The 22284-nt window shown below is 39.8% G+C and overlaps 1 protein-coding gene and 1 long non-coding RNA gene across 11 annotated transcripts in view; one reads left to right on the top strand and one right to left on the bottom strand.

Moving 5' to 3' along the window:
• LOC137997667 (uncharacterized) overlaps positions 1–3384 on the bottom strand; it is an 8389-nt gene extending 5005 nt beyond the window's left edge. Inside the window, exon 1 of the long non-coding RNA XR_011122552.1 lies at positions 2972–3384. This is a non-coding gene — a long non-coding RNA (uncharacterized lncRNA). The remainder of the gene's footprint in view (positions 1–2971) is intronic.
• LOC137997665 (uncharacterized) overlaps positions 1–22284 on the top strand; it is a 23684-nt gene extending 1400 nt beyond the window's left edge. For 3 of the 10 annotated variants that reach the window (XM_068843785.1, XM_068843780.1, XM_068843784.1), the window contains 2 exons: positions 12807–13594; positions 21365–22284. In XM_068843785.1, the coding sequence (XP_068699886.1) occupies positions 12833–13594; positions 21365–21718 (1116 nt within the window). In that variant the 5' untranslated portion in view covers positions 12807–12832 and the 3' untranslated portion in view covers positions 21719–22284. Of the gene's footprint in view, positions 1–5404; positions 5585–10035; positions 10508–11983; positions 12267–12806; positions 13595–21364 lie in introns of those variants that run through there. The other 7 variants (XM_068843786.1, XM_068843787.1, XM_068843782.1 and 4 more) reach the window with 5 other exon arrangements.

Raw genomic sequence — 22284 nt, 5'->3', positions numbered from 1 at the left:
AATTAGTGGGTCAAGAGTTGCAACATTAGTTCATTTGAAAATGGTTTTCCATGTGATACCGGCAGAAACGGTTAAACCCTAGTGGAACTTTTCTCAATCGACAACGGTGTTTTCTTGTCATCGCAGTTACAAATAATCTGCTTTAATGTGGTTTTGTTCATTCCAGAATCGTGTGGCTAATCTGCCGAAACAGGCGAAGTAAGTCTCGAATCTTTAATTCAAATCTCGTTAAAGTTATTATATATGATCATTATTTTTTTCTTCTCCGAGAAACGCTTGTGATAGTTATGATTCACTTGAAAAGACTTGAACTGGTAAAGGTACGTTTGTGCGTTTTTTCTTTGAGGCCTTTTAAGAAAAATAACATTTGAAGCAGTGTGTCCACACCCTCTTGATAATAGAAATCGCCTTAAAACTCGTCGTATCTGCAGCCCGAGCTATCAATAGTTTGGCATGCGACAGATGAGTCTCTCAAAGCGGCATATATAAGGCGCCATTTTGAATGTGATCCGCAGGGTAGCATTGAACTTATTTGACCAGTGCAAATTCACATACTTAAATTAATTTTTTTATCAGATAGAAATCTAACATATCTTTGTATGTCGCATTGAAGGAAACATTCATTCATATCGTGCAGGAATGCTCAAGCGAAGAGCAAGGCTATTCCTGCTTTAGGTCAAAGGGTTAAATAGAGTTTGAATTTTGTTTGGTCAAATTTCATAGGTACTTGAGAAGTGATGCGCACCCTTGACCGATAATGACCGATTAAAGTTTATACTGATTACACTTTTCCGGTGTTTTTCTTTCGAAGAAACATTCGTCACGTTATCATTTTACTGATTCTGTGCTTCTTGCTTATAATTAAAAACTTCCATGGAGAAGTTGATGTGATGATTGATTCTGGAAACTAAGTGCATGTACATTATCTAAACAGCCTTTGAACATTTTTAGGTCATAAGAAAATATCACAGTATTCTCCCATTTGATCTATGAACCCCAATACAATGGTCTCTTGTACTGATCTTCTAAGCATTTGATGATCAGAACTTCGATTTAGGAGTTTCTTAGGCAGTCAAGCGCCCGAAATTGACAGCTAAGGCATGATGTGTGAGAGTTCTTGCAATAGTGTTTCTACGATTGGCGATAATTCAGAGCGTAATAGCTGTTTTACAGATGTTCATCATAGTATTTGGCTTGCTGAGGGAGCGGATAAAATCTCTGGTCTATTCTTGAGAACTGGTCAAAGTTTCGAGCTAGAGTACCCATCTCTCAAAGTATTTTTCTCGACGGTGACCAGTTTTATGAAAGGACCTGGCAGTAATGTGATTTCAGTTTCGTTTTAGATTTCATAGATCCTTCTGGGATATGATTATTCCAATAAATTCGAGACCGCTTTGTAGTTTCTCAGAAAGGGATCTCATTTTTTCTCGCTAATCACTCTTAAAGCCATCAGCTTCATTGTGGCGATAAAAATAAATTTTCTTCCTTGGCGGTACTAAAATTCCCCCTTTTTGAAACAAACCAAACTTTGGGCCTGCAACTACACAACGTACAAGAAAGCGAAAGCTTCATTGTGGGGATAAAGATACATTTTTTTCTTGGCGTTACTAACGTTTCCCCTTTTTGAAACAAATCAAACTTTGGGCCTGCAACTACACAACGTACAAGAAAGCGAAAGCTTCATTGTGGGGATAAAGATACATTTTTTTCTTGGCGTTACTAACGTTTCCCCTTTTTGAAACAAATCAAACTTTGAGCCTGCAACTACGCTACCTACAAGAAAGTGTAACATTCTTGCTTTTAATATCTTGAGCTTCAGACAAATTTACATAGGTGTTTTAAGGCTAAGAAAGAACATTGCTGTATTCTGTTCAAAATTTATTGGTAACTCGTGCCCAAAATAAGTTTGTAAAACACGCTCAAGGAAGATATCAAATACATTTTTGCAGGAAGACTAGTCCAAACTGAATTTTTGGCTGCCTCGTGGAGATCAGATTTCGTAACTTGAGAAACAGGCAGAATTACTAATTTCCACTGAACTTCTCTTGCGGAACGACAGAAGGCAATGAATAGTTTCCTTGCACCAGAAACAAATTGGTTTGTAAACAGAGTGCTTCATTGTTTTTGGGTCACAGGCCCTCTCTTAACTATTTTTCACTGACCTCTAGGCTAAAGTAGCGCAAAAAGCTCCTTTTTTAATAGTTCTGGAAAGTGTCGTTAATCCATCTTGGGGCTTATTTGTTAGCTGCAAGGTCTTAATTTTGTTTTGGGCATCCCAGGTTCCTTGGAAGAAGGTGACATACAAAGGACTTAGACGCTTCGTAGCGGAAGTAATTTAAGGTTATTTTTTGGATAAAATGTCGTGTACACGGAAATTTCCGTTTCTTACATTTTCAGTTTTCAATTCCTTCATCACGGTCTCCCTGTTATACCGCAATGGAGTCTACTCAGCAAGTGAAGCTATGATCCATGAACAAATTCGTTTCAGTGAACAAACTCTCTGACATCAATACGATTTTGACCGAATGAATAACTTTTTATGGTCTAAAACTGCCGACGAAAACACTGCAAAACAGCAGTTTTCACAAAAAGTCTACATTTCATACATCATTTTGTTCATTGAGTCTACTCCTGTTGGCTAACAGAACTGTTAAAAATAGGGATGAACTCCTGTCAAACTGCCTTTGCGAATAAAGAGCCCCAAGGCCCTTGAATGAAACATTTTTTGTAGACGTTAATGGACAACTTGACCTCGTCGAACCCACTTCTTTTCTTAATTTCAACAGGACGCGAAAATTTAGCGGTGCACAATTAAATCATTTTTTGCAAGCAAATCTTCGGTAAGCCTACGTTACTCCCAATAAACTTGGTTTTCATAAGGAAGCTACGATTACTCATGCAACAATGTGGCCCAATTGCTATTCATCTTTTAAGAACAAAGAAGATAATGGAGTGGTTCTATGAAACCTACCACGACAGCTTCAAATACATGTTGCATTGTTTGGCGAAGGCCGGCTTTTTCCAGAATCTCAGTGTACGAAAAATCCAGGATATTGTTAACGCGCCACAAACAATATGTGAAGGATTTCGTTGGCAAGGATATTTTCGTCCATGCCACCGGGATACCACTATTCTTTGAAAAAGTCTTTTGGAATTTTGACTCTATTATTGTTATGCAAAATTTGAGCTATTTTCTCTATTGCTTTGGCATCAACATGGCCTTCTTATCACGTGAGTGCAATCAAAGAATTTTCCTTTAATTAGAAGTCTGTAACTTTCACGAAGGAGTTTGTTACGTTTGGGGGTCCTGTGGTTCAGGATAGAGAGTTGATTGGATTGGCTTAGTCTGGCTGATTCACAACTGAAATAACTGTCAATTGAAGTCACCAGCGATTTGATACGAAAAGACTCCCAGACCAAGGCAGCCGATCATGACTAAAACACCACACGAGTACATACGGGTAACATACGAGTAACATACGAGTAACATACGGAACATACGGATACATACGAATACATACGACTAACATACGACTAACATACGAGTAACATACGAGTAACATACGGATACATACGACTAACATACGGATACATACGAATACATACGAGTAATACGAATGTTTTTCTCATAAAGGAAGCTCTAATTATAGGCCTTGCAGGCATTTTTCACGTCAGCAAACTCGTACCCGGCTCAGTTTGAGGGGGGAGGGAGGGGATGTTGATCAACCCCCCAAGGCTTTCGTTAAATTTAGTCACAGTAAAATAAATTCACATGGAGTGCAAAACCCTTAGCTTGCGCTACAAGATGACAATATATTTTGGATGTCGCTTATGTCGTGTGACGTCATCAGATTCGCTATCTTAATTTCACTATTTCAGCTTAAGTTGCCTATGATAAATCAGTGCAAAAAAACAGTGCAAAATCAAGCCAGACAGCTTAAATGGGGTAAAGGATTGTGACAGACCTGCTCTGACTTCCTTACGTGTCTTAAATGTAAACTGGCCTGACAGTCATAATCATCTACGAGAGCAACATCCAAAATATACTGTCATCTTGTTGCGCAAGCTAAAGGCGGCGAAATACGAGATACAAAAACCCTAAACTTGGCGCGCAACATTATTTCGTTGCAAGTTTGGGTCGATTTCTCCCGTTTTTCACCTTGCATGATCAACTTGTCGCGCAACGAAAACATTTGTTGCGGGTTGAAGAAAGTTATTGCGAAACGTAGAGCGCAGATCTACTCTGAGCAACAAATTTGGGCTTTGTTGCTCGTTTTTCATCAAGCTCACAACTTGTCGCGCAACAAATGTGCTCTTGTACTAGCAAATCAACCACTCAGCGCACTGCATTTCTTCAACCCGCAACAAATGTTTTTCTTGCGGGTCAAGTTGATCACGCAAAGTGAAAAACGCGAAACATCGACCAGAACTTGCAACGAAACAATGTTGCGCCTCGTCTTTCGCCGCCTTAAGGATTTTGCACTCCATGTGAATTTATTTTACTGTGACTAAATTTAACGAAAGCCTTGGAGGGTCTATTAACACCACCCCCCCTTCCTCAAACTGAGCCGGGTACGTGTTTGCTGACGTGAAAAATGCTTGCAAGGCTTATAATTAGAGCTTCCTTTATGAGAAAAACATTCGTATTACTCGTATGTATTCGTATGTATCCGTATGTTAGTTGTATGTATCCGTATGTTACTCGTATGTTACTCGTATGTCAGTCGTATGTATTCGTATGTATCCGTATGTTCCGTATGTTACTCGTATGTTACTCGTATGTTACCCGTATGTACTCGTGTGGTGTTTTAGTCATGATCCAAGGCAGCCTCCTCGATCACTTGACATATCTGATCCGACTGTTTTTTTTTCCCCTTTTTGTCGTCTTTAACATGGATTTCTCGTTATCATTACCATCAGAAGAGCTTGTTATCAGCTTCTTCACTTCAGTACAGTTTTGCAGCTCATCTGTTAATTGAAATTGGCGCCGTTGTGATGTCTGTCCTTGGGCAATTAACGCGGATTCGCAGATAAAATTTGCTGCACTCAAAAAAGATATCGTTGGCAGCTCCTAATCATCTTTCAGTATACTCAGTTTTTTCAACTCCGTGGTGTTTCTCTTGTTTAGATTGTTAACACCTGAGTTTACCAACGCAGTTCTTGAGTTAACAAGTTTCACGCTTTCAGGTGGCCCTTTTGTTGCTTCTACAAACAATACGTTGCACAGATAAGCTAATGGCAAAGTGACCTGCGGGTTAGAAATGGGTGTATATATTTATCTTGCAAATGCAAATGAGCCAACATACAGACGACTCGAAATTTCAAAAGAGATCGGCCCCAATGTTGTTTTTTTTTAAAAAATTCTTTAAGATAATATTTATGTTCCTCAACTTTATTCCCACAGGCAATCGGGGCAATGGAACTCACTTCGTAAGTGCTAAGGTAACGCTATTTTTTTTCGAAAGGCAGGTTTCAAACAGATTTTGTTTGCCACTTAAACCCTGGAGTTTGACTTTGCACAAGACGTACAAAGCTAAGGAAACGATTCTCGTTTAACCGGCGTCTTGGAACGGGCGCAGTTAAGGTACTTTTAATCGTAGAGTCGGCGCGTTTAGAGCTATGGAGGCTAGTGCTTTTCTCTCATGCGAAGTTAAAAAAGCCATTAGAAGCAACCGACTCAGCATCTTAGCACGAGCTCGAGTCATGTAATTGTTTTGCGCCTATAGAGTGGCAGTCTTGCTTTGTTGATGGAACACTCGTCGGTTTCTGCTTGTCGAGTTTCCTATTGAGTTGCGCAATTTTCGCTTTGCGCGCTGCAGAAGTCAATGGAGTCAACGGATGTTATTCTTGGTATACAGTCACGATTTATCGGCGTAAATGCCATGAAAAGAGAATTTGTCGAGTTCAATGCATTTGCACTGAGTCAGACCAACAACTTTAACCGAGTCCAAACGTCTTGAGGGTCAATAAACATATTTAAGTTGTCAGCGTTTCGTATGTCATCTCGCCATAAATGTTCGTTGAGTCGCAACTAAGTTCTTTGAAAACCAACTGATGTAGACATCGTGGACTCCTCCGTCTTAGGGATATGATCGGCCAAACACTAGACTTCTAAGTGATTTATTATTTTGATTTAAGTGTTTCATCAATCGAGGATTGCAGCATTATAACTTGCTACATGAATTCTCTGTTTTGGACGTTGTGTATCTTGTAAGGAATTAATTTAAGGCCGTGCGCCATTTTCGGTGGATCATTGATTGCGCACAGGCAGGGAATAGGGTAGCAGCCTCGTTGTATTCAAACTGCAAGGATCTAATTAAGAAACGTTGCTTGTAACTTGTGGAATTGATGCCTCGCGTGATACAACTCACTTGACTCGTTTGTCAGTGTCTATAGGCCAATTTGTGTTTTAAAAGACCAGTGTACAGCTTTGCAAATATGTTACATTGTCAAGTACAGTTACGAATGTAATAATTTTCGAATGCCATGATATCAGTTTTCTCTGCTCTAATTCCGTTCACCTACGCGCTTCTTTTCTTTTGTCGCATTGGGCTGGCCATTCATCGTTACTCAGTGTGACATGACAGCCAGTCGCTTTGCCATCGATTCCAGCGTTGTGCAGTGGGGCCAAATCATCCGGCTAATGTTGTATAATGGCCGGCGCCATTTTAGAATTCTTTTGTTTGATTGCAGATTGGCCTCGTTCAAGGTTAAATATTCTTTTGAATTTTACGTTTGAAAGCGAGGCCAAAAGGGCCAATTTGCAAGCACCCAAAATATACTAAAATGACGGTTATTTTTAACTAGAAAAAAGCCATTTCCGAGTTATTTGTTAATCCACAGACTAGTGCATAGCGCTTCCGCATACATTGGGGTTTTGTGAGGCAGCAATGGTGGGCAGATAGGGCAGTCATGGAGCCCGGCAAGAAACCGTTTTACGGTACATAATTTTTGCTCGTTCGATAAAGATATCCCGTACCTGAGTGCCAAATTACTAGACCGTACTAAATTACCAAGGCCGCCAGAATATACAAAATCGATGAACCGTACGAATGCCCTCCATTTAACTGCGTTTCAATTATTTGACACTGTCCACTGTTTTAGGAAAGCTTTTCCCGGTTTTCAGAAGAAGAATCAAACAAAATGATAATGCATTTTTGAGTTGTAAAATGGAAAAGTAATAGTATAAAGGAGATAGCGTGCGGAAAATGAACTGACGTGCAATTCTCAAAAGCGACGAAAAATTATCGTTGTAGACTATCAACAATCACCTTATTTCAACGGAGCGAGGGAGGAAGAATGTAACAAGGAATGGATGCTGTATCATGATTACGCTAGAATTATGTCCAAAAGTGATAAGTAGCAAGGATTCCGTTAACTGTGAGTATTCCGATTGGAAAAAAAACTGGGCATTGCGATGCGGCATATGACGCCCACGAAAGGCAATAACATATTGGATCTCTCTAACTTGCTCGACAGGGCTGAACAGCGGTTATCAGTCACACGCGTCCCTCAACGACGTTTAGGTGGTTGCCAATCAAATCAGTGTTTCCATGACAATAGTACTGTGCTCGTGGCGGCAGTTGAATTTTTTATGGAAACGTTTGATTGACGTCCACCTGAATTTTACTCTCGAAGTATGAAAAAAATGTCGTTGAGGGGCGCGTGTGACTGATTACCGCAGTAACTTCAGTGAACGTGCAATTCTTAAAAGCGTCGATAAATTACCGGCCGTAGCTAAATATCAACAATCACCTTATTTCGACGGATCGAGAGAGGAAGAATGTAACAAGGAATGATTACTCTAAAATTATGTCCAAAAGGGATAAATAGTAAGGATTCCATTAAATGTGAGTATTCCCATTGGAAACAACAAAAGGCATTGCGATGCATTATGTATAGAGTCCTTGAAAGGCAATAACATATCGGATCACTCTTTTGATCGCCCATCCAAATACTAACCCTGCTCGATAGGGATTAACCTCAGTGAACGTGTGTTTTACTACCCGAAAAATAGAACTTGCTGTGAGAAAGAAGTTGAACTGAACTCGGAATCAGCCTCAACTCCAATCTTTATCGATTTCATTTTATTTTCTTTAATCTTTGTGCATTTAGTATTTTACCAGTAACCAGATGTTTTCTCATTGGGCTATTTACGTTGTATCGTTTTCTCATCAATATTTGTAGTATGTGCTATTTTGCCGTCACAGTTTTCACTATACTGGTACACGAGATTACAACTTGTGTACAAAATCATTGACAATATAGACTGCCCACGCCGCCAACTGAAAGGATACTTAGTCAAACGCTCTGAACTACATGGTCGTAATTTCAGAGATAGCTCGCTAATAGACGGTATGAGAGCCAAGTCAACTATGGGGCCGTGTAGTTTTAAGAGTGCGGCCGCCCGTGAATGGAATTCTCTACCAAGAAATATTCGCGATACCCCTATGACAAGGACTTTTAAATCAAAATTATTCAATTATTTTGTAATCTCGATGTAAATTTGCGTGTCTGCAGTGTCCGTCAGTGGTTAATATCTCGAATCGTGACGTGATCCTGTATATATTTTTGTACATATCGTGATATCTACATATTTTTATCTATTTTTTGCCTCTTTATAATACTACTACTATTTTTACTGATCACCGGTTTATACCAGCAAATCTTTTGATGTTACTGATCGGTCTTGTGAGTCTAAACAAAAGTTATTATTATTATTATTATTATTATTATTATTATTATTATACATCCACTTCAGATATGCTAGCTAACCTTTGCATGTCACAAAACAAAATGTTCCTGACATATTTACTACAGTACAGAGAGAAACTCCACACTCATTTTTGTAACAGCCACACTTTTATTTTTTAATAATATTGTCATTTACCAATGAATGGTACCCACTCCAGGGGAAGGTTAGAATAGAGACGAAGGGAAAATAGAATTGTTTCTTTCAGATGATTAAAAGTGGGGTGCCTGTGAACTAGCTTGATAGCTAAGTGCACTTCCACTAAAGAAACAAAGCATTTTTTTTTACAATACGGTGTATTTGCTGTTCAACTGAAACCAACAGATTGTGTTCGTCTGCTTTAGTCAGAACAAACTCTTCTTTGAATATTTCGATCCTTGGGTTCTAATCGGATACCTTATACACAAACACCTAACTGTTACGGCTTCTTTCAGTTATAAACACAGTGATTAAATTCATGCAATGCCTTCGTTTCGTTTCCGTCGGAAAGTTCTTTTGTTCAAGGCAAGGTCGCAGGTTTTGGTTATCACGGTAGTGATGATTGGTGGTGTACTACATGTAGATTGAGAAAGCGATACATGTAGTCAGCGTTTCCGTGGAATTAGAAACTGATTGATCATGAGAAGAAAAGCAAATGCGACCGCTTTTAAAATGATGCTTCGACTTCCTCCAATTTAATCGAATACCACGTTGCTGTGGCGCTGCGTAGACCTCCTTTTTTATCGTATTTTTATTTTTGTCTATATACAAAGGACACAATATTTCGATTCGGTGTTTACAGGTTTTGTCTTTTCTTATTACAGTTCATTGAGCCAGTTGTATATTTGCAATTGATTGTCACTTGTTTTTTTTTTTGTCTTCGTAGCCTGCACTGGTGGGAGAAAAGAAAACCTTCAAATTTAGACATTTGAATTTTTGTATTGCTACCGGCAGGAAAAAATGTGTTTCAAGAATTTGAAATCTAGTTTTGCGTTTGACGGCGTCTATATTTACGACACTGAAGAGTACGCGAGAATTATCCTCGGTCCAGTTCTACACTAATCATTTTAAGTGTTTAACTGAAATTAGTTGTAAAAAACATGTGGCAGCGGATTATTGGCTACATACAAATCTGCAATGAACAAATAAAATAAAAATTGTCTCTCAAAATCTCTGATATCCTTTCGGCAACACTAAGAATTTTTCGCAAAATAAGGCCGAAGAATAAAGAGAGAAAAATTAATATTCTTTGTGGTTGCATTACGCGCTCTTTTCACGGGCTGTTGGGTGACCCCGGCCTTCCCAAGGGAAAACGGTGGTCTTATTTCGGCTTTGGAACAACGTGGCAGGGACAGGTGTCTTAAAGAAATTTGCCGACTCACTGATTCACTGACTGTCGATTCAACTGGTCACGTTTACACCATTAAAAAAAAACCCTTCTAGATGATTGTTTGGATCACAAAGATACCGGTACCAGCCGAAAAAAAGTTCCCGCGTCGAGGCTACCTATATAACACGGTTGTAAACGCATTGATTGACAATTGACGTGTTTTAGAGTTTGGTTTGTAATTTCTCGTCAAAATAGCCACTTGGATATTGTGCGTGAGAAAACTCGAAATTTTCGAGAATACATTTCCTACCTGTATCTGATATTCTTCTGGTCATGAAGCGTTTTAGCAGCGCTATAGTTAATGAAGATTCTGGTTTGTTCGAATACTCAGGACAGAAGAAAGAGAACTGACAAATTGGTCGATAACCCGCAATAACTTGTGTGAAGTAAGTTATCCTTCCATCTTACTCTGTCATGTAGTTTCTTCGTTTTATGTGTGACAGAATGCTTTGATTCAATTATATTGTCGGTTGTTTTTATACCGTGCCGAAGTTTGTGTTTCTGTGCGCCAAAATGGTTTTAGGTTTGGACGAGACAAAGAAAATGAACATGAGTACAACGCCTCATTTTTCCTTCCCGTTTTTTTGTTGGAATTGATAAAATAGTATTGATGATGCTAAAAGTGAGATTTGTACCTTGTTAAAACTCTCCTTAGTTCGAAGGACCACGTGTTAAGAGTTGCAAGTCATCATGTTCTTTGTCGAAGCAGGTTTTGATTGAAAATCTGCGAATAGTATCACTGATTATTCCAGATTTTAGTGGATGGTTTGCCGTTAAAATTTTTTCATAGCAGACTTTCAGGTGCGTTGTGTACTTCTTTTGATGCGGAAACAAGAAACTTTTGAGCACTGATTTCTCCGAAGACATGATGCCGACACATTTTGTCCTTTTTGACAGATGTCTCGTAAACGCTGTAGTGAATTGGTCTGGGAGAGGCTCGGAATTTCGTATTCAACATTTAGTTCTTGTTGAAAACTAAGCATCACCATACACATTCATCTTGCACTTAATTTTGGCGCCATTTTATTGTCCTGGAAGTGGATCATTATGCAAGTTGTTTCTGGTGGCAACTTTTGTGGCCCTTATCGCAAATTATTCAATGGGAGGCTGTGTTATCATTTTAGTAGTGGTAAGGTTCAAAAGCAAATAATAAATCGTTTCCTTTTGCCAATTTACACCTATTTCGTGGACAATTTTATTAGTTTCACTGCAGTGCACGCTCCAGTGATTTGGAACCTCCGCCATGTTTGTTTAACGGGGTCTGTTATAAGTTGTAAAGTGCTCCTGACTCAAGTGTCCCGATGTTTTGCTTTTCAACTGAAAGTTATAATTGAAAGAAGTGAGGTTTAGTGACTATGGTAAATGTTGAAGAAAATCCACGAGTTTTCGATAATAGTTTTCTCAGCAGCGATGTGGTAGGGTTTTCAACTTGGTTCCGAGCTTTATTTAAGTTCATGCTAGTCGAAGCCTAATCATGTATTGACATATACAGGTCGGAGAAATTCTATGAAATTGAAAAGTGCGAAAAGACATGCCATTTCGTAGTTACTTTTCCTATTTCAGTACGATTTCTTTTGCGAGAATTTTGCAATGGTGAATAGTAGTTAGTTCTTGTATGCAGGAATCAAAACTAATTTTCGGCTAAATAAACTTCGCACTTGTATTCGCTTTGCGAGAACGATTTAAAGCGAATAAAGTCAAAAATATCTATTGAGTTGCCTATTTTGGCAAAAGAATAGTTACCAACAGCTCAAATTTTCCCATTGTATAGGCCTTTGAATTGGATGCATTCAAGTGTGTGTAAATAAAGAATATAATTTCTCAAAGTGTCACTCAAGTGACGTCATTTCGACCAGCAAAACCAATGAGGCTTGTCCAGTTGACTTCCGTTCAACATCCAACAGCTCAGCGATAATTTATTTTCGCGCTTTTAGATAATTTTCGGAAGGCTTTTATGTGTATATAATGGACCCTAAAGATGCAAAAGTGTGCCTGTTCAGAGGGGACTAAAATTTTGCATGGCGGCAAAGGCTTTGTGATATCAGAGGTGTCGAATTCAGACCACATTTTCGTGACTTTGTCGTCGTGATGTCATACTATTCTCGTTTATTTTGATTCCGACATGCGTGGGATTAACGAAAAAAGGTACTGTTAAAGTAACGAAAACTGAGAACTTAAGACTAGTTGACGGAAGTATAATGGAAAAACGTCTTTGTTGATATTCAAATTGTGACCGTGTTTAGCATAATGATGAAAGTTGTCAGCAGAATAAAGTACTAGTGTTTTTCAATTCAATATAACGTATATTGATCCAACACAACTGTTATAAACTACACACAGTTATTGGTACAAAAATTATTAAAATTACTAATGGTCCTCTCAAAAGACAAACTGTCTCTCTCGCAAAAGTCAATCCGTTTCTTTGTAGTCTTGGGCGAATAGAGTGTAAAATGTTTTGTTGCATCATAATAGCTTGTTAAGACGTGTATTTATCAGCCAACAAGGCCGTTTTCCTAAGATGAACAACCTGATGTATTTATAATTGTACATGTGTTCAGTTTCTGAAGGGGTTCACCATATTCGTTGAAGCAATTTTAATTTCGGTGTTGTTCGCTATGAGGTGAAAATAATCTTTTTTTTACTTCTCACGGAGCTTAATGATTTATATTTTTTCTGTCCTCTTAGGTCAAGATAGAATTGTATTATTTACGATGGCGGTGGACAAAACTGAGGAGAAAAGCTCCAATTCTTCTGCCGGGAAGGACAAAACCACGGCTGTTGTAGAAAGTGAAAATGAAACTTTGAGTCTTCCACTGGAAGGATTTTCTACGAACAGTGTGACTGAAACAATATTGATAGTGGATGACATAGCAAAAAACAAATGTGTATCGGATATTGATGACACCAAGACGGAAATTCAGACAAGGACTTTATTAGGTCGAGAGGAGCTCGACTTAAATAATTCATCAGATCTCCAGGACGAGCCGTTGAAAAATGGGGATGGTTCGTTGACAATTTCATTGAGACTTGAAAGTGATAAACGATGTAAATGGGATTCAGCTGGAAGTGTAGAGAGTGTTTCATCCGAATCCAACCTTGTGAAAACAACAGGAATCTCAGACTGTGAAAACATGGCTAGCAGCCAGTCAGATAGTGTTTGTGTTGAGATAGGCGGCTTAGCCGATCGAGACGATGGCTCCGAAATTTTTGGGAAAGTTTCGGCTCGAGAAACTAGGGAGACAGTTATTTACGTTTGTGAAGGTGACAATTTGGAACTCGAAAGTGACGTGTGCCGAATATGCCACTGCGGCGACGAAACTGAAGTCTTGATAAGTCCTTGTTTGTGCACGGGGTCCGTGAAATTTGTACATCACTCTTGTCTGATGAACTGGTTGCAGAGAGTTGTGATGAGCAAATGTGAACTGTGTCTTTTTCCTTTAGCGGTGAAGCGAAAGAGGAAGCCTTTTAAGAAGGTAAGTAAAAAGGGACATGCTCCGTATATATATATGAAAAATGGTGACTTGGATTCGATTCCCCCAAAAAACGGTTATTTCGTGTCTAGTAATTAGCTAATTAGCGAGCTCGGTAAATACAGCAAAGGCGCCGAGTGACAAACATCAATTTTATCTTTGGGAAGTGATCTGATCCAATATTTTGAACAAATGAGTACCAGGTGCAAGACAAGAGGCGTGGTAATATTACTGAGGCAGCGTCAAGGCAAGGTTGCTCTTTGGATTGTTGTCCGTCGCTTGCAAACAAAATAGAACTTTTAATTCCCTATGCGCATTAATTTTCTGTGTATTACTTGTAGGATATCTTACGGACTTACTAACCAGTCGAAACTGTAGTGTTTGGTACGAAACCAGGAACTGAAAAACCCGAAGATCTCATATTTAGGTCCTTTAGGTACAAACGACTATATAGTCGATGTTTGCGTATACTGACGGTTCCGAAATGAAACCCCCTAATAACCAAATCTATAAACAGAAAACCATGGCTTTAAGACAACAAGTGTCCCATTGACAAAGTTAAGACATGTTTTTTTCGAAATGCATATACAGCTGCCGTAGGCGCAGTGTACAAGGTTGGCAACAGATCTTTGTTGATGAGTAGTTGTGAGGGTGATAAACAAATCATGCTCAACTATAAAACCTGATAAAAATAATGCTTGCATTTTTGCTGCAAAAGTCTTTTTTTAGTATTATTGCTGTACGCCGGCTACCGTTATTCAATTCCGAAGAAGAAAGATAACTTCAAACGTCATTTGAAGAAAAGCAAAAACGCCAAACGCCTGCCCAGTCGTTTCAATAAGGACCTTAATTAACGAGAACGAGAACGTTGTCAGAAACGTTATTTCCCGTTCTTCTAATAATTTTGCGATTACTGGTAGTCGCTAGGAATGGAAAGTGAATGTCATTGTTCTAGAAATAATATTGGTGACGACGGTGTGGATATTTAGAAGGAGAACTAGAAATTTATCGTCAGGTGCACACGTCTGCCACACAACCTCGAATTTGGTCAATTCACGTCGTTGTAAGGGTGAGAACGGTATGGTGAAGTACGCAAATGTAAAACGCACGCTCAGGACGTGCAAAGTTAGAACTATTGCTTTGTGGTTTTCACTTAACCGTTGTTCGGATTCGACGTCCTCGCTTAAACTCCCTATTAAATGACGAAAAGCGTCGGCTTCCTTTTCCCTAGACTGAAAAAAATAAAGGCAGATTCTTTAAAACCTAAGATTAAAACTCATTTTGACAATGACAACACGAAGACGTACGTAAGGGCCGATTTACACGGTGCGATTTTTGTCGCATGCGACAAGCTCACGACAGGCCTAAGGGCCGATTTACACGGTGCGACTTTGTCGCATGCGACAAGCTCACGACAGGCCTAAGACATGACTTACGATTGTCGTAGCGTTTTAAAACATGTTTTAAAATGCTACGAAGTTTTTCCTGACGTACACAACAATCGTGAACAATGTCGTGGGCCTGTCGTAAGCAGTTGTCGCATGCGACAAAAATCGTACCGTGTAAATCGGCCCTTAAGACATGACTTACGATTGTCGTAGCGTATTAAAACATGTTTTAAAATGCTACGACATTTTTTCTGACGTACACAACAATCGTAAATCATGTCGTGGGCCTGTCGTAAGCCGTTGTCGCATGCGACAAAAATCGTACTATGTAAATCGACCCTAAGACGCCCCTAGGGGTGTCTCTAGTTCGTTCCCAGACGATACGTCTTCAAAAGTGAAACGAACGTTCTGACGCCAATCGATGACTTAGGCCTGTCGTAAGCTTGTCGCATGCGACGAAAATCGTACCGTGTAAATCTGCCCTAAATTTGATCATTCGTTTCACTTTTGAAAAAGTGTGGTTTAGGAACGAACTAGAGACACCCCTAGGGGTGAAGAATGGCCGTTAGGCCCCTTGTTCATTGATACAATAGGTTAGGCCCTCCACAGACGAGGCAAGTTGTTATCAACGACTGTTTACAGTCGACAACGTCATTAAACCGGCAACTGTTAATGTTAGGAAACGCGTTTCCACAGACAGAAGGTTGGGTAGGGTCGTACCTCTTGTTGACCACTATATTGCAATGGCTGTGTAGTGTTCTTACTTTTCTTGTTTTCTGTGCTAAATCCATTGTTATCTTTGTTCGTTCTATTGTTCTTTTGGCCAATCCCGAAGCCCGTTCAATGGGGTACGACACGACCCGAGCAGTTTATATATCGATAACCTGTACGTTTTGCGGCAGCCTGGGAAACTAGCGACAAGAAAAGAAGAACCGCTGACTTAAAAAATCGCTTGCATCGTTGCGAAATGGACTTTAGTTATCGATAGCTTGCTCAACAGACGGGAGAAAGAGAGTTGTCGATTTAACAAATTGATGTCAGTTTTTCATGCGTCTGTCCTGTTATTGATCATGAATTTCGTCATAACATTGTCAAAGTAGCTGCGTCTGTCCTGTTATTGATCATGAATTTCGTCATAACGTTGTCAAAGAAGCACACTACTTTGACAATGTTATGACGAAATTCATTGTCAATAACAGGACAGACGCATGAAAAACTGACATAATTTTTTTTTTACAATAACAAAAGGTAGAGGGGTCAAAATTAAGTCAAAACACGAGAAGAACGCGGGACAAAAATGCGAGGAACTTCGAGTACTCTAGTGTCAACTCTGTTGTTTTGAATCCCTAGGGAAACACTAAACAGTAGCGCTTGATTTAACACTAGTGATAAACTCCCTAATGCGAATGCAACCAATGTCATTGATAATCTTTTTGTTAGAGCGGTTTTCAAATGAGTGTCATAAAACCAAAACCAAAGTAATTACTTTGGCCAATCAGAAAGGAGGGAGACAATCCAATAAACCACTCAAAACACGTAGCCGACACAAAGCGCGGGAAAATGTGCGCGCGCTGATGCGGTGTTTCCAATTAAAAATTCTTTGGATCGAAAGCGGGACGAGCACGTGGCTATCGAGTTTTTTCTTTCCATCCTTCTACCACCTTCATCCGGATTGAATTTTTTGGACAGTTACCACGGAATTAACATGCAGAACACCTTGTAATAACAGAAAATTTAAGAAACGGCAACTTCTACAGAAGTGGTATTTGATGGTGATCCTTGCATACGGCGAGAACTACTGAAACTTAAATTGACCAGTCAGAACTCAGCAAGCGGGTAAAACTGTGCTATCCAAAATTAAAGGGCCAGAAAACCCTTAAAAAGATTTTGTGGCAACGTTTTTTGTCAACAAACTTTGCCGCCAAAACTGTGTTGCCAGCGGGCGGCGATTAGAACGTCAGCGGTTGTGCTTTGGCTGTTATTTGAGCTTTTTACTGGGTTGCCTATGGGCAAACCCAGTCGAGGTCTACGTTTAGTTTGTTTGTTTTCTTTTTTTTTTTTTTTTGTTTTTTTGTTTTGTTTTTTTTTTTTTCCGTGTCGGTAAAAGTCTTGCCTGTCACTCCCCTGGTAAGTAGTGTCTTTGTGTATAGAGCCTTCTGCGCGTATTTTCTTAGGATCTAGAGGGTAGTGGAACTGCGTAGATTTCTCTTGTGGACACAGTAGAATCATTAACTTAGCCTGCAATGGCGTCGAAAGTCATGCAACGCGAAAGGCGTTTTAGTGGATCCTTAAACAAAATATACCCTTATGGAGCTCAATAATGGAAAGTCAGTTGGATAAACTAGGCATGAATCTCAAAAGCGACGAGTACTTGACTTCGACAACAATCTATCGCCCGTCGAGACGAAGTCAAAGTGAGCAGTATTTACCTGAAGTACATGGTAATTTGACACAATTGAGTTTCTTGTCTTCACGCACGCAATCAAATAGGAAGAGGTTTTCGCCTCTAAGAGCAAATATGTTGTTTGTTTCAATAAAATTTTCGCTGGAAAAGGATTCTGTGGTATTTTCTGCCTTTGTGAATTATAATATCATGTTGTGTATTGAATTTTCGAGCTTAAGGTTCAAATGTGATATGGGAGAAGTTTTTTAGTATTGCTCTGTAAGCAGGAAGGGTTCACAGGCCTGTTGGAAGCGTGCTTGAGTTTCAACAAAATGAGGCCCAAAATCAGTGAAAACTTGTGACGCAAATGAATAATAAAGTAGCTGCTATTTCCAAAATGATGGAATTACCTGGTGATAAATAACGTCGTACGCGTCTTGGAGAGTAAATTTTGACTTAGCATAAACAAGAGTTGGGCGATTGTGATCTTTGTTTTGACTTCGCTCATTTCATTGTCAAACTTGATAACACTTGACAGAAAAAGAAACTTACAAAAACCCGGTATCTTGCCATCATTTGACACAGATGCTTCACTGTTTGGCGAGTAAACATGCCGCGGTAACTTAATCACGGCGCCCGCTGAATTCCGGCCATGTCACTTTCGATTTTGCAATTTACTTGAACGTAGCAAAAATCTCCCAAAATGTTTGTCGCTGATCGTAACTTTTTATATTCTATATTCACGGTTCAAAATTAATGTTGTTTTCATGTCGTAAATATTTTATTCTCGATCGACCGTGCGGGAAACTTCCTTCTGCTCTTTCTGAAAACTGTGTATCAATATTTATTTGCTTTTTCATCAATATTTGTTTTGCATAAAGCAAGCTAACAGAATCTGTACCTTGCTGAGTTCGCATTTGTTAGCGTTAATAGTATTTTCGGTCAGATGTTTCTGTTTTTTATGAGGGGTTTATTGTTTTGGTCTCCCATCCCAACACTAACCCCGCGAAACAGGGCTTGACTTCAGTGAAGTTTATTATTACAAAGTTTTCGGATGCTCATAGGGCACACTTGTGGTGAAAAGAAGTTGTGAGGGAACTTGAAAATTATCAACATGTCAGCCCAGAAGCCAATGTTTCTCGCTTCTCTTTTATTTGTTATTCTTCAGAGACTGGAATGCTGTATTTCAATACCACACAATTCAGTGCCTTCTGATTTTCTGTAGCACGTACCACAGGCAAGCCAGTGTATGCTTCACAGAAGCATCTAGTTCTAACTAATTTAAGACTAATTCAGTCCAGTATTTCGAAAAACGTGTAAGAAGACGTCAAAACTGTATTGATAATGTATTTGTTTGCGTTAACTTCGCGAAAAAAGACTTTGATGGGGGCCTTTCGACAGGGTAGATCGACAGCAACGTCGTTTACACACAGAAGTGCACCGTTCCCGGTGAAAGGGCAAAGGAATGACAGGATAGCACAGCCTGCCGCGCGCACTGCGGGCGCGGGTTCCGTATGCATGAGTGCGCGCGGGTTCCGTATGCACGAATGATGACAATAATTAGTTGAACCAAGAGAAAATAAAGCGGGAAGAGAGGGCATCCCCCGGCATACATGCCCTTTTCCATAGGACATATGTCTCAAGTTATTTTTAGATCGACTACCACGCTGTGCAGATCCCAAGAAGATTAGGCAACAGCCAATCATATGGCTGGATTGTGTTCCGAGTGGATAGCCCACGCTCAGAGAGCACGTTCCCACCATATGATTGGCTGTTGCCTAGCTTGGGATCTGTACGGTGTGGGAGAACATGGGAGATTCCCTCTCTTCCCCCTTTATTTTCTCTTTGCTGAACGAAAGAGAAAGATCGTGCTGCTTGTGCGACCACACTTAAGTCGATTTCTCAAAAGAGTGAGATATTTGAGAATTTTCTGACAAGAAGCAACCTTAATACCGTTTGTCGTTTCACGTAATTTTGGCCGAGTCAGTGAGGCCCAGTGGTTAGGGCGCTTGCCTTGAGATATGGGTATCCCCGCTTCAAGACTCGTTCTGACCACTCGTTGAATTTGTTCCTGGTAAACCCCGGTTCATCTTCTCGGCTGGTTTCCCTCCGGGAACTCGGGATTCTTAACAGTTGTTGTGGTTGTTCTGTTCTGTGGCGAGTGTTCAATTTGGTATTACAGTATGAATGCCAAATCTCTCTATTTGGGAACTGACATGAAGATTCGTAACGTCATGGAGATCATTCGGAACATCGTGTCAAAATACTGATCTTCTTTATTGTTATCACTTCGTTCCAATACCAACCTGCTTACTACAATTAGTGACAAAAGTAGTTGGGAAGCTAGTCTCAGGATATGCCTGAAAACCTCTCAGACGTCAGAAACTAAGCTTAACTGTCAAAATTCCACTTAAAGCTTCAAATTACAAGTCCCCCCTCCCCCCATTCAACTTTAAGATAGACAAGGAAATGTATGTTCACTATTGGCAACATTGTTCGGGGGGGGGGGGGGGGGGGGGAGGGAGGAGAGGGGGCAGTTTTTGAAACTCAGTAAGAAAACCAACTTCAAAGGGTGAGTGTCCCAAGACTTTTGCCACTGATTGTAGCTACGAAACTTTATCGCGGGCCTTAAAGATTAATGGCCACGTGCTGCTGTTTTGGGAAAAAAGGTCTGGTTTTTACAAACTCGAGGATGAGCATAATTAGGTTATGTCAAGGGAAAACGAACGCCGACATCAGAATACGATGTTTACTGTTTACAAGGCTCCGTTCTTGACTCGGGACTAGGGACTTTAAGATAGTACACGACGGTAGACTGGGACGGTTAGATGAATGTCATGTCACGCAAAATCCCCGTGACATTTGACCGTCGTGCTTCTAGGGCGGTATGTTTTCGCCGGGTTTCTCGTCGTGGAATCTACGGTGAAAACGGTAAGAATTCATCCACACTTATTCGCACTATTTTAGTCTTTTCCTTTATTATGCATTGAAAACTGATCACCCAATGGGTTACATGTGCATTTGGTTGTGTTTGTCTTGATTTATCCGTCGCTGAAATGAAAAAATCTGGCGAAAATTCTGAGTTCATTCAAAGACATCACTCGGCCACATCGCGGCTCAAACCAAAATTTGCTTGTTCTTAACGTAGCGTTATTCATAATCCACCATGACACAGGAGGAAAGCAGAAAAGAAAGGTAAAAGACATAATTGTATCCGCATTTTTTGTTTATGAACCAATTCCCCTTAGCGGATTTACACTCGCTAGAATCCAAGGAATCTAGTAAACAAAATGGTTCAAATTCCCAGTAAGGATAAAGAGGATTCACTGATTCGTATTCATGGTATAAAATAGGAAATTCCTCCTCGCTAATTGAACCTTCTGCAAAAGAAATTACAAGAGAATTTCTCGCCTCTTCAAAAGACATGTTTATTCCACCGTCCTACGGTCGTGTTGGCCGAATCTTAAGTTAAAAATTTTCGCGCCTTTCTACCGTACTCTTCTAAAGTCTCCGGTATACGCATCCAACCGTCCCAGCCTACCGTTGTCCACTATCTTAAAGTCCCTACTTAAACATCTACGACGGCGACGAAAATGTCACCTCAAAATATAACTTTGCGGTACCGTAGTTTTTTTCGGCCGGGATTATAATGTGGGCGAATTATCGTAAAATATATTAGTACGAAAATAGGCGCATTTGTATGTTCACGTTGTCTTTAAACCTCATGCAGTTTTGTTGACTTCATGTCGTTGTTATGCAGAGTACTAAGTATATTGTAATTAAAAGTTAAAAAGTAAATTCCACGTGCTGAGGAGAAATCTATTGTTTTTTGCGCTTTAAAATTGCAGATTTCCCTATCGTGATGTCACAACTGCGAACTTGTATTAATTTTTGGAATTTTATTACCCTAATTGATATCATCTCAAATCATTTCTGGAATGTGTCTCAGTATCTCAGAAATACGTTAACTCATTTTACTAACACAATTATGTTCCTTTGTAGTGGCGACTCCCAGAGGACAAACCTTTTCCCATTTTGTGGCTGTTTACCTTCGTGGTTGCCATGACGCTCAACATAGCCTCCATAGCGAAAGACGGAAGCCAACGTTGTGTGTCTGATCCGTGTATTATCTTTTATGTGCTTGGTTCAGCCGGCGCGCTGTTAGGACTAGCATTCTTCTATCACTGGCTGCGCAAAACCGTGCGTTACTTCGCCAAATGGATTGCTTTGAACCAAGAATGGAGTTTAGTGGGATCTTATGAATGCAGAGAAAGAGACCGTCTTGGTCAAACAAATCTGGCTTGCTCAACGAAGACACTTTCGCAGCCAGATGCGACAAATCAACAGATTGCCTAAGTTTGATTATGGAAATTATATATTTTTTCTCAAAGCGAGCGCCAAACGAGAGTCACCCGCGACAGGACTCGCGAGCGAAAGAGATCCTTCGCGTGGGACACGCTGCCCGCGCTCGCCTTAATGAAATGCGTACATTGCAGGCCAGTACCTGGCCGAAAGAGGCCTTGATATTTTTTGCCTTTGAGACACCTCCACAACATTTGTGGTCTTCAATTGACATCAATCCTGGATGACCTATCTTCGCTTTTCCACCTGCTTTTGTCACGTGCTCGTGTGTGACGCTTCGTGATTTCCATAGGGTGGTTTTTGTAATCGATCCCTAACTACTTTCCAAAAAATTAATTTTATGTACAAATACAAACTGTTGATAAATTATTGAAAGAAACAGAGTTTACTGCAAAACTATAAATTTCTATATATATGGTTTAATTAAGAAAATTTAAGCGAGAAAATATTTTTTTCTATATCTTAAATTCAGGCAGGAGACCTTACTGGCTTATAACGTTGGGTTTATTGTTGATGTTAGGACCTGTGTTCAAGTTTGGAATTAAAAAAAAGTGTATTTG

The sequence above is a fragment of the Montipora foliosa genome, chromosome 3 (assembly GCF_036669935.1).
Source record: "Montipora foliosa isolate CH-2021 chromosome 3, ASM3666993v2, whole genome shotgun sequence".
Lineage (NCBI taxonomy): Eukaryota > Metazoa > Cnidaria > Anthozoa > Scleractinia > Acroporidae > Montipora > Montipora foliosa.
Note: the sequence above shows the minus strand (reverse complement) of the source record. Positions and strands in the feature narration are given on the sequence as shown.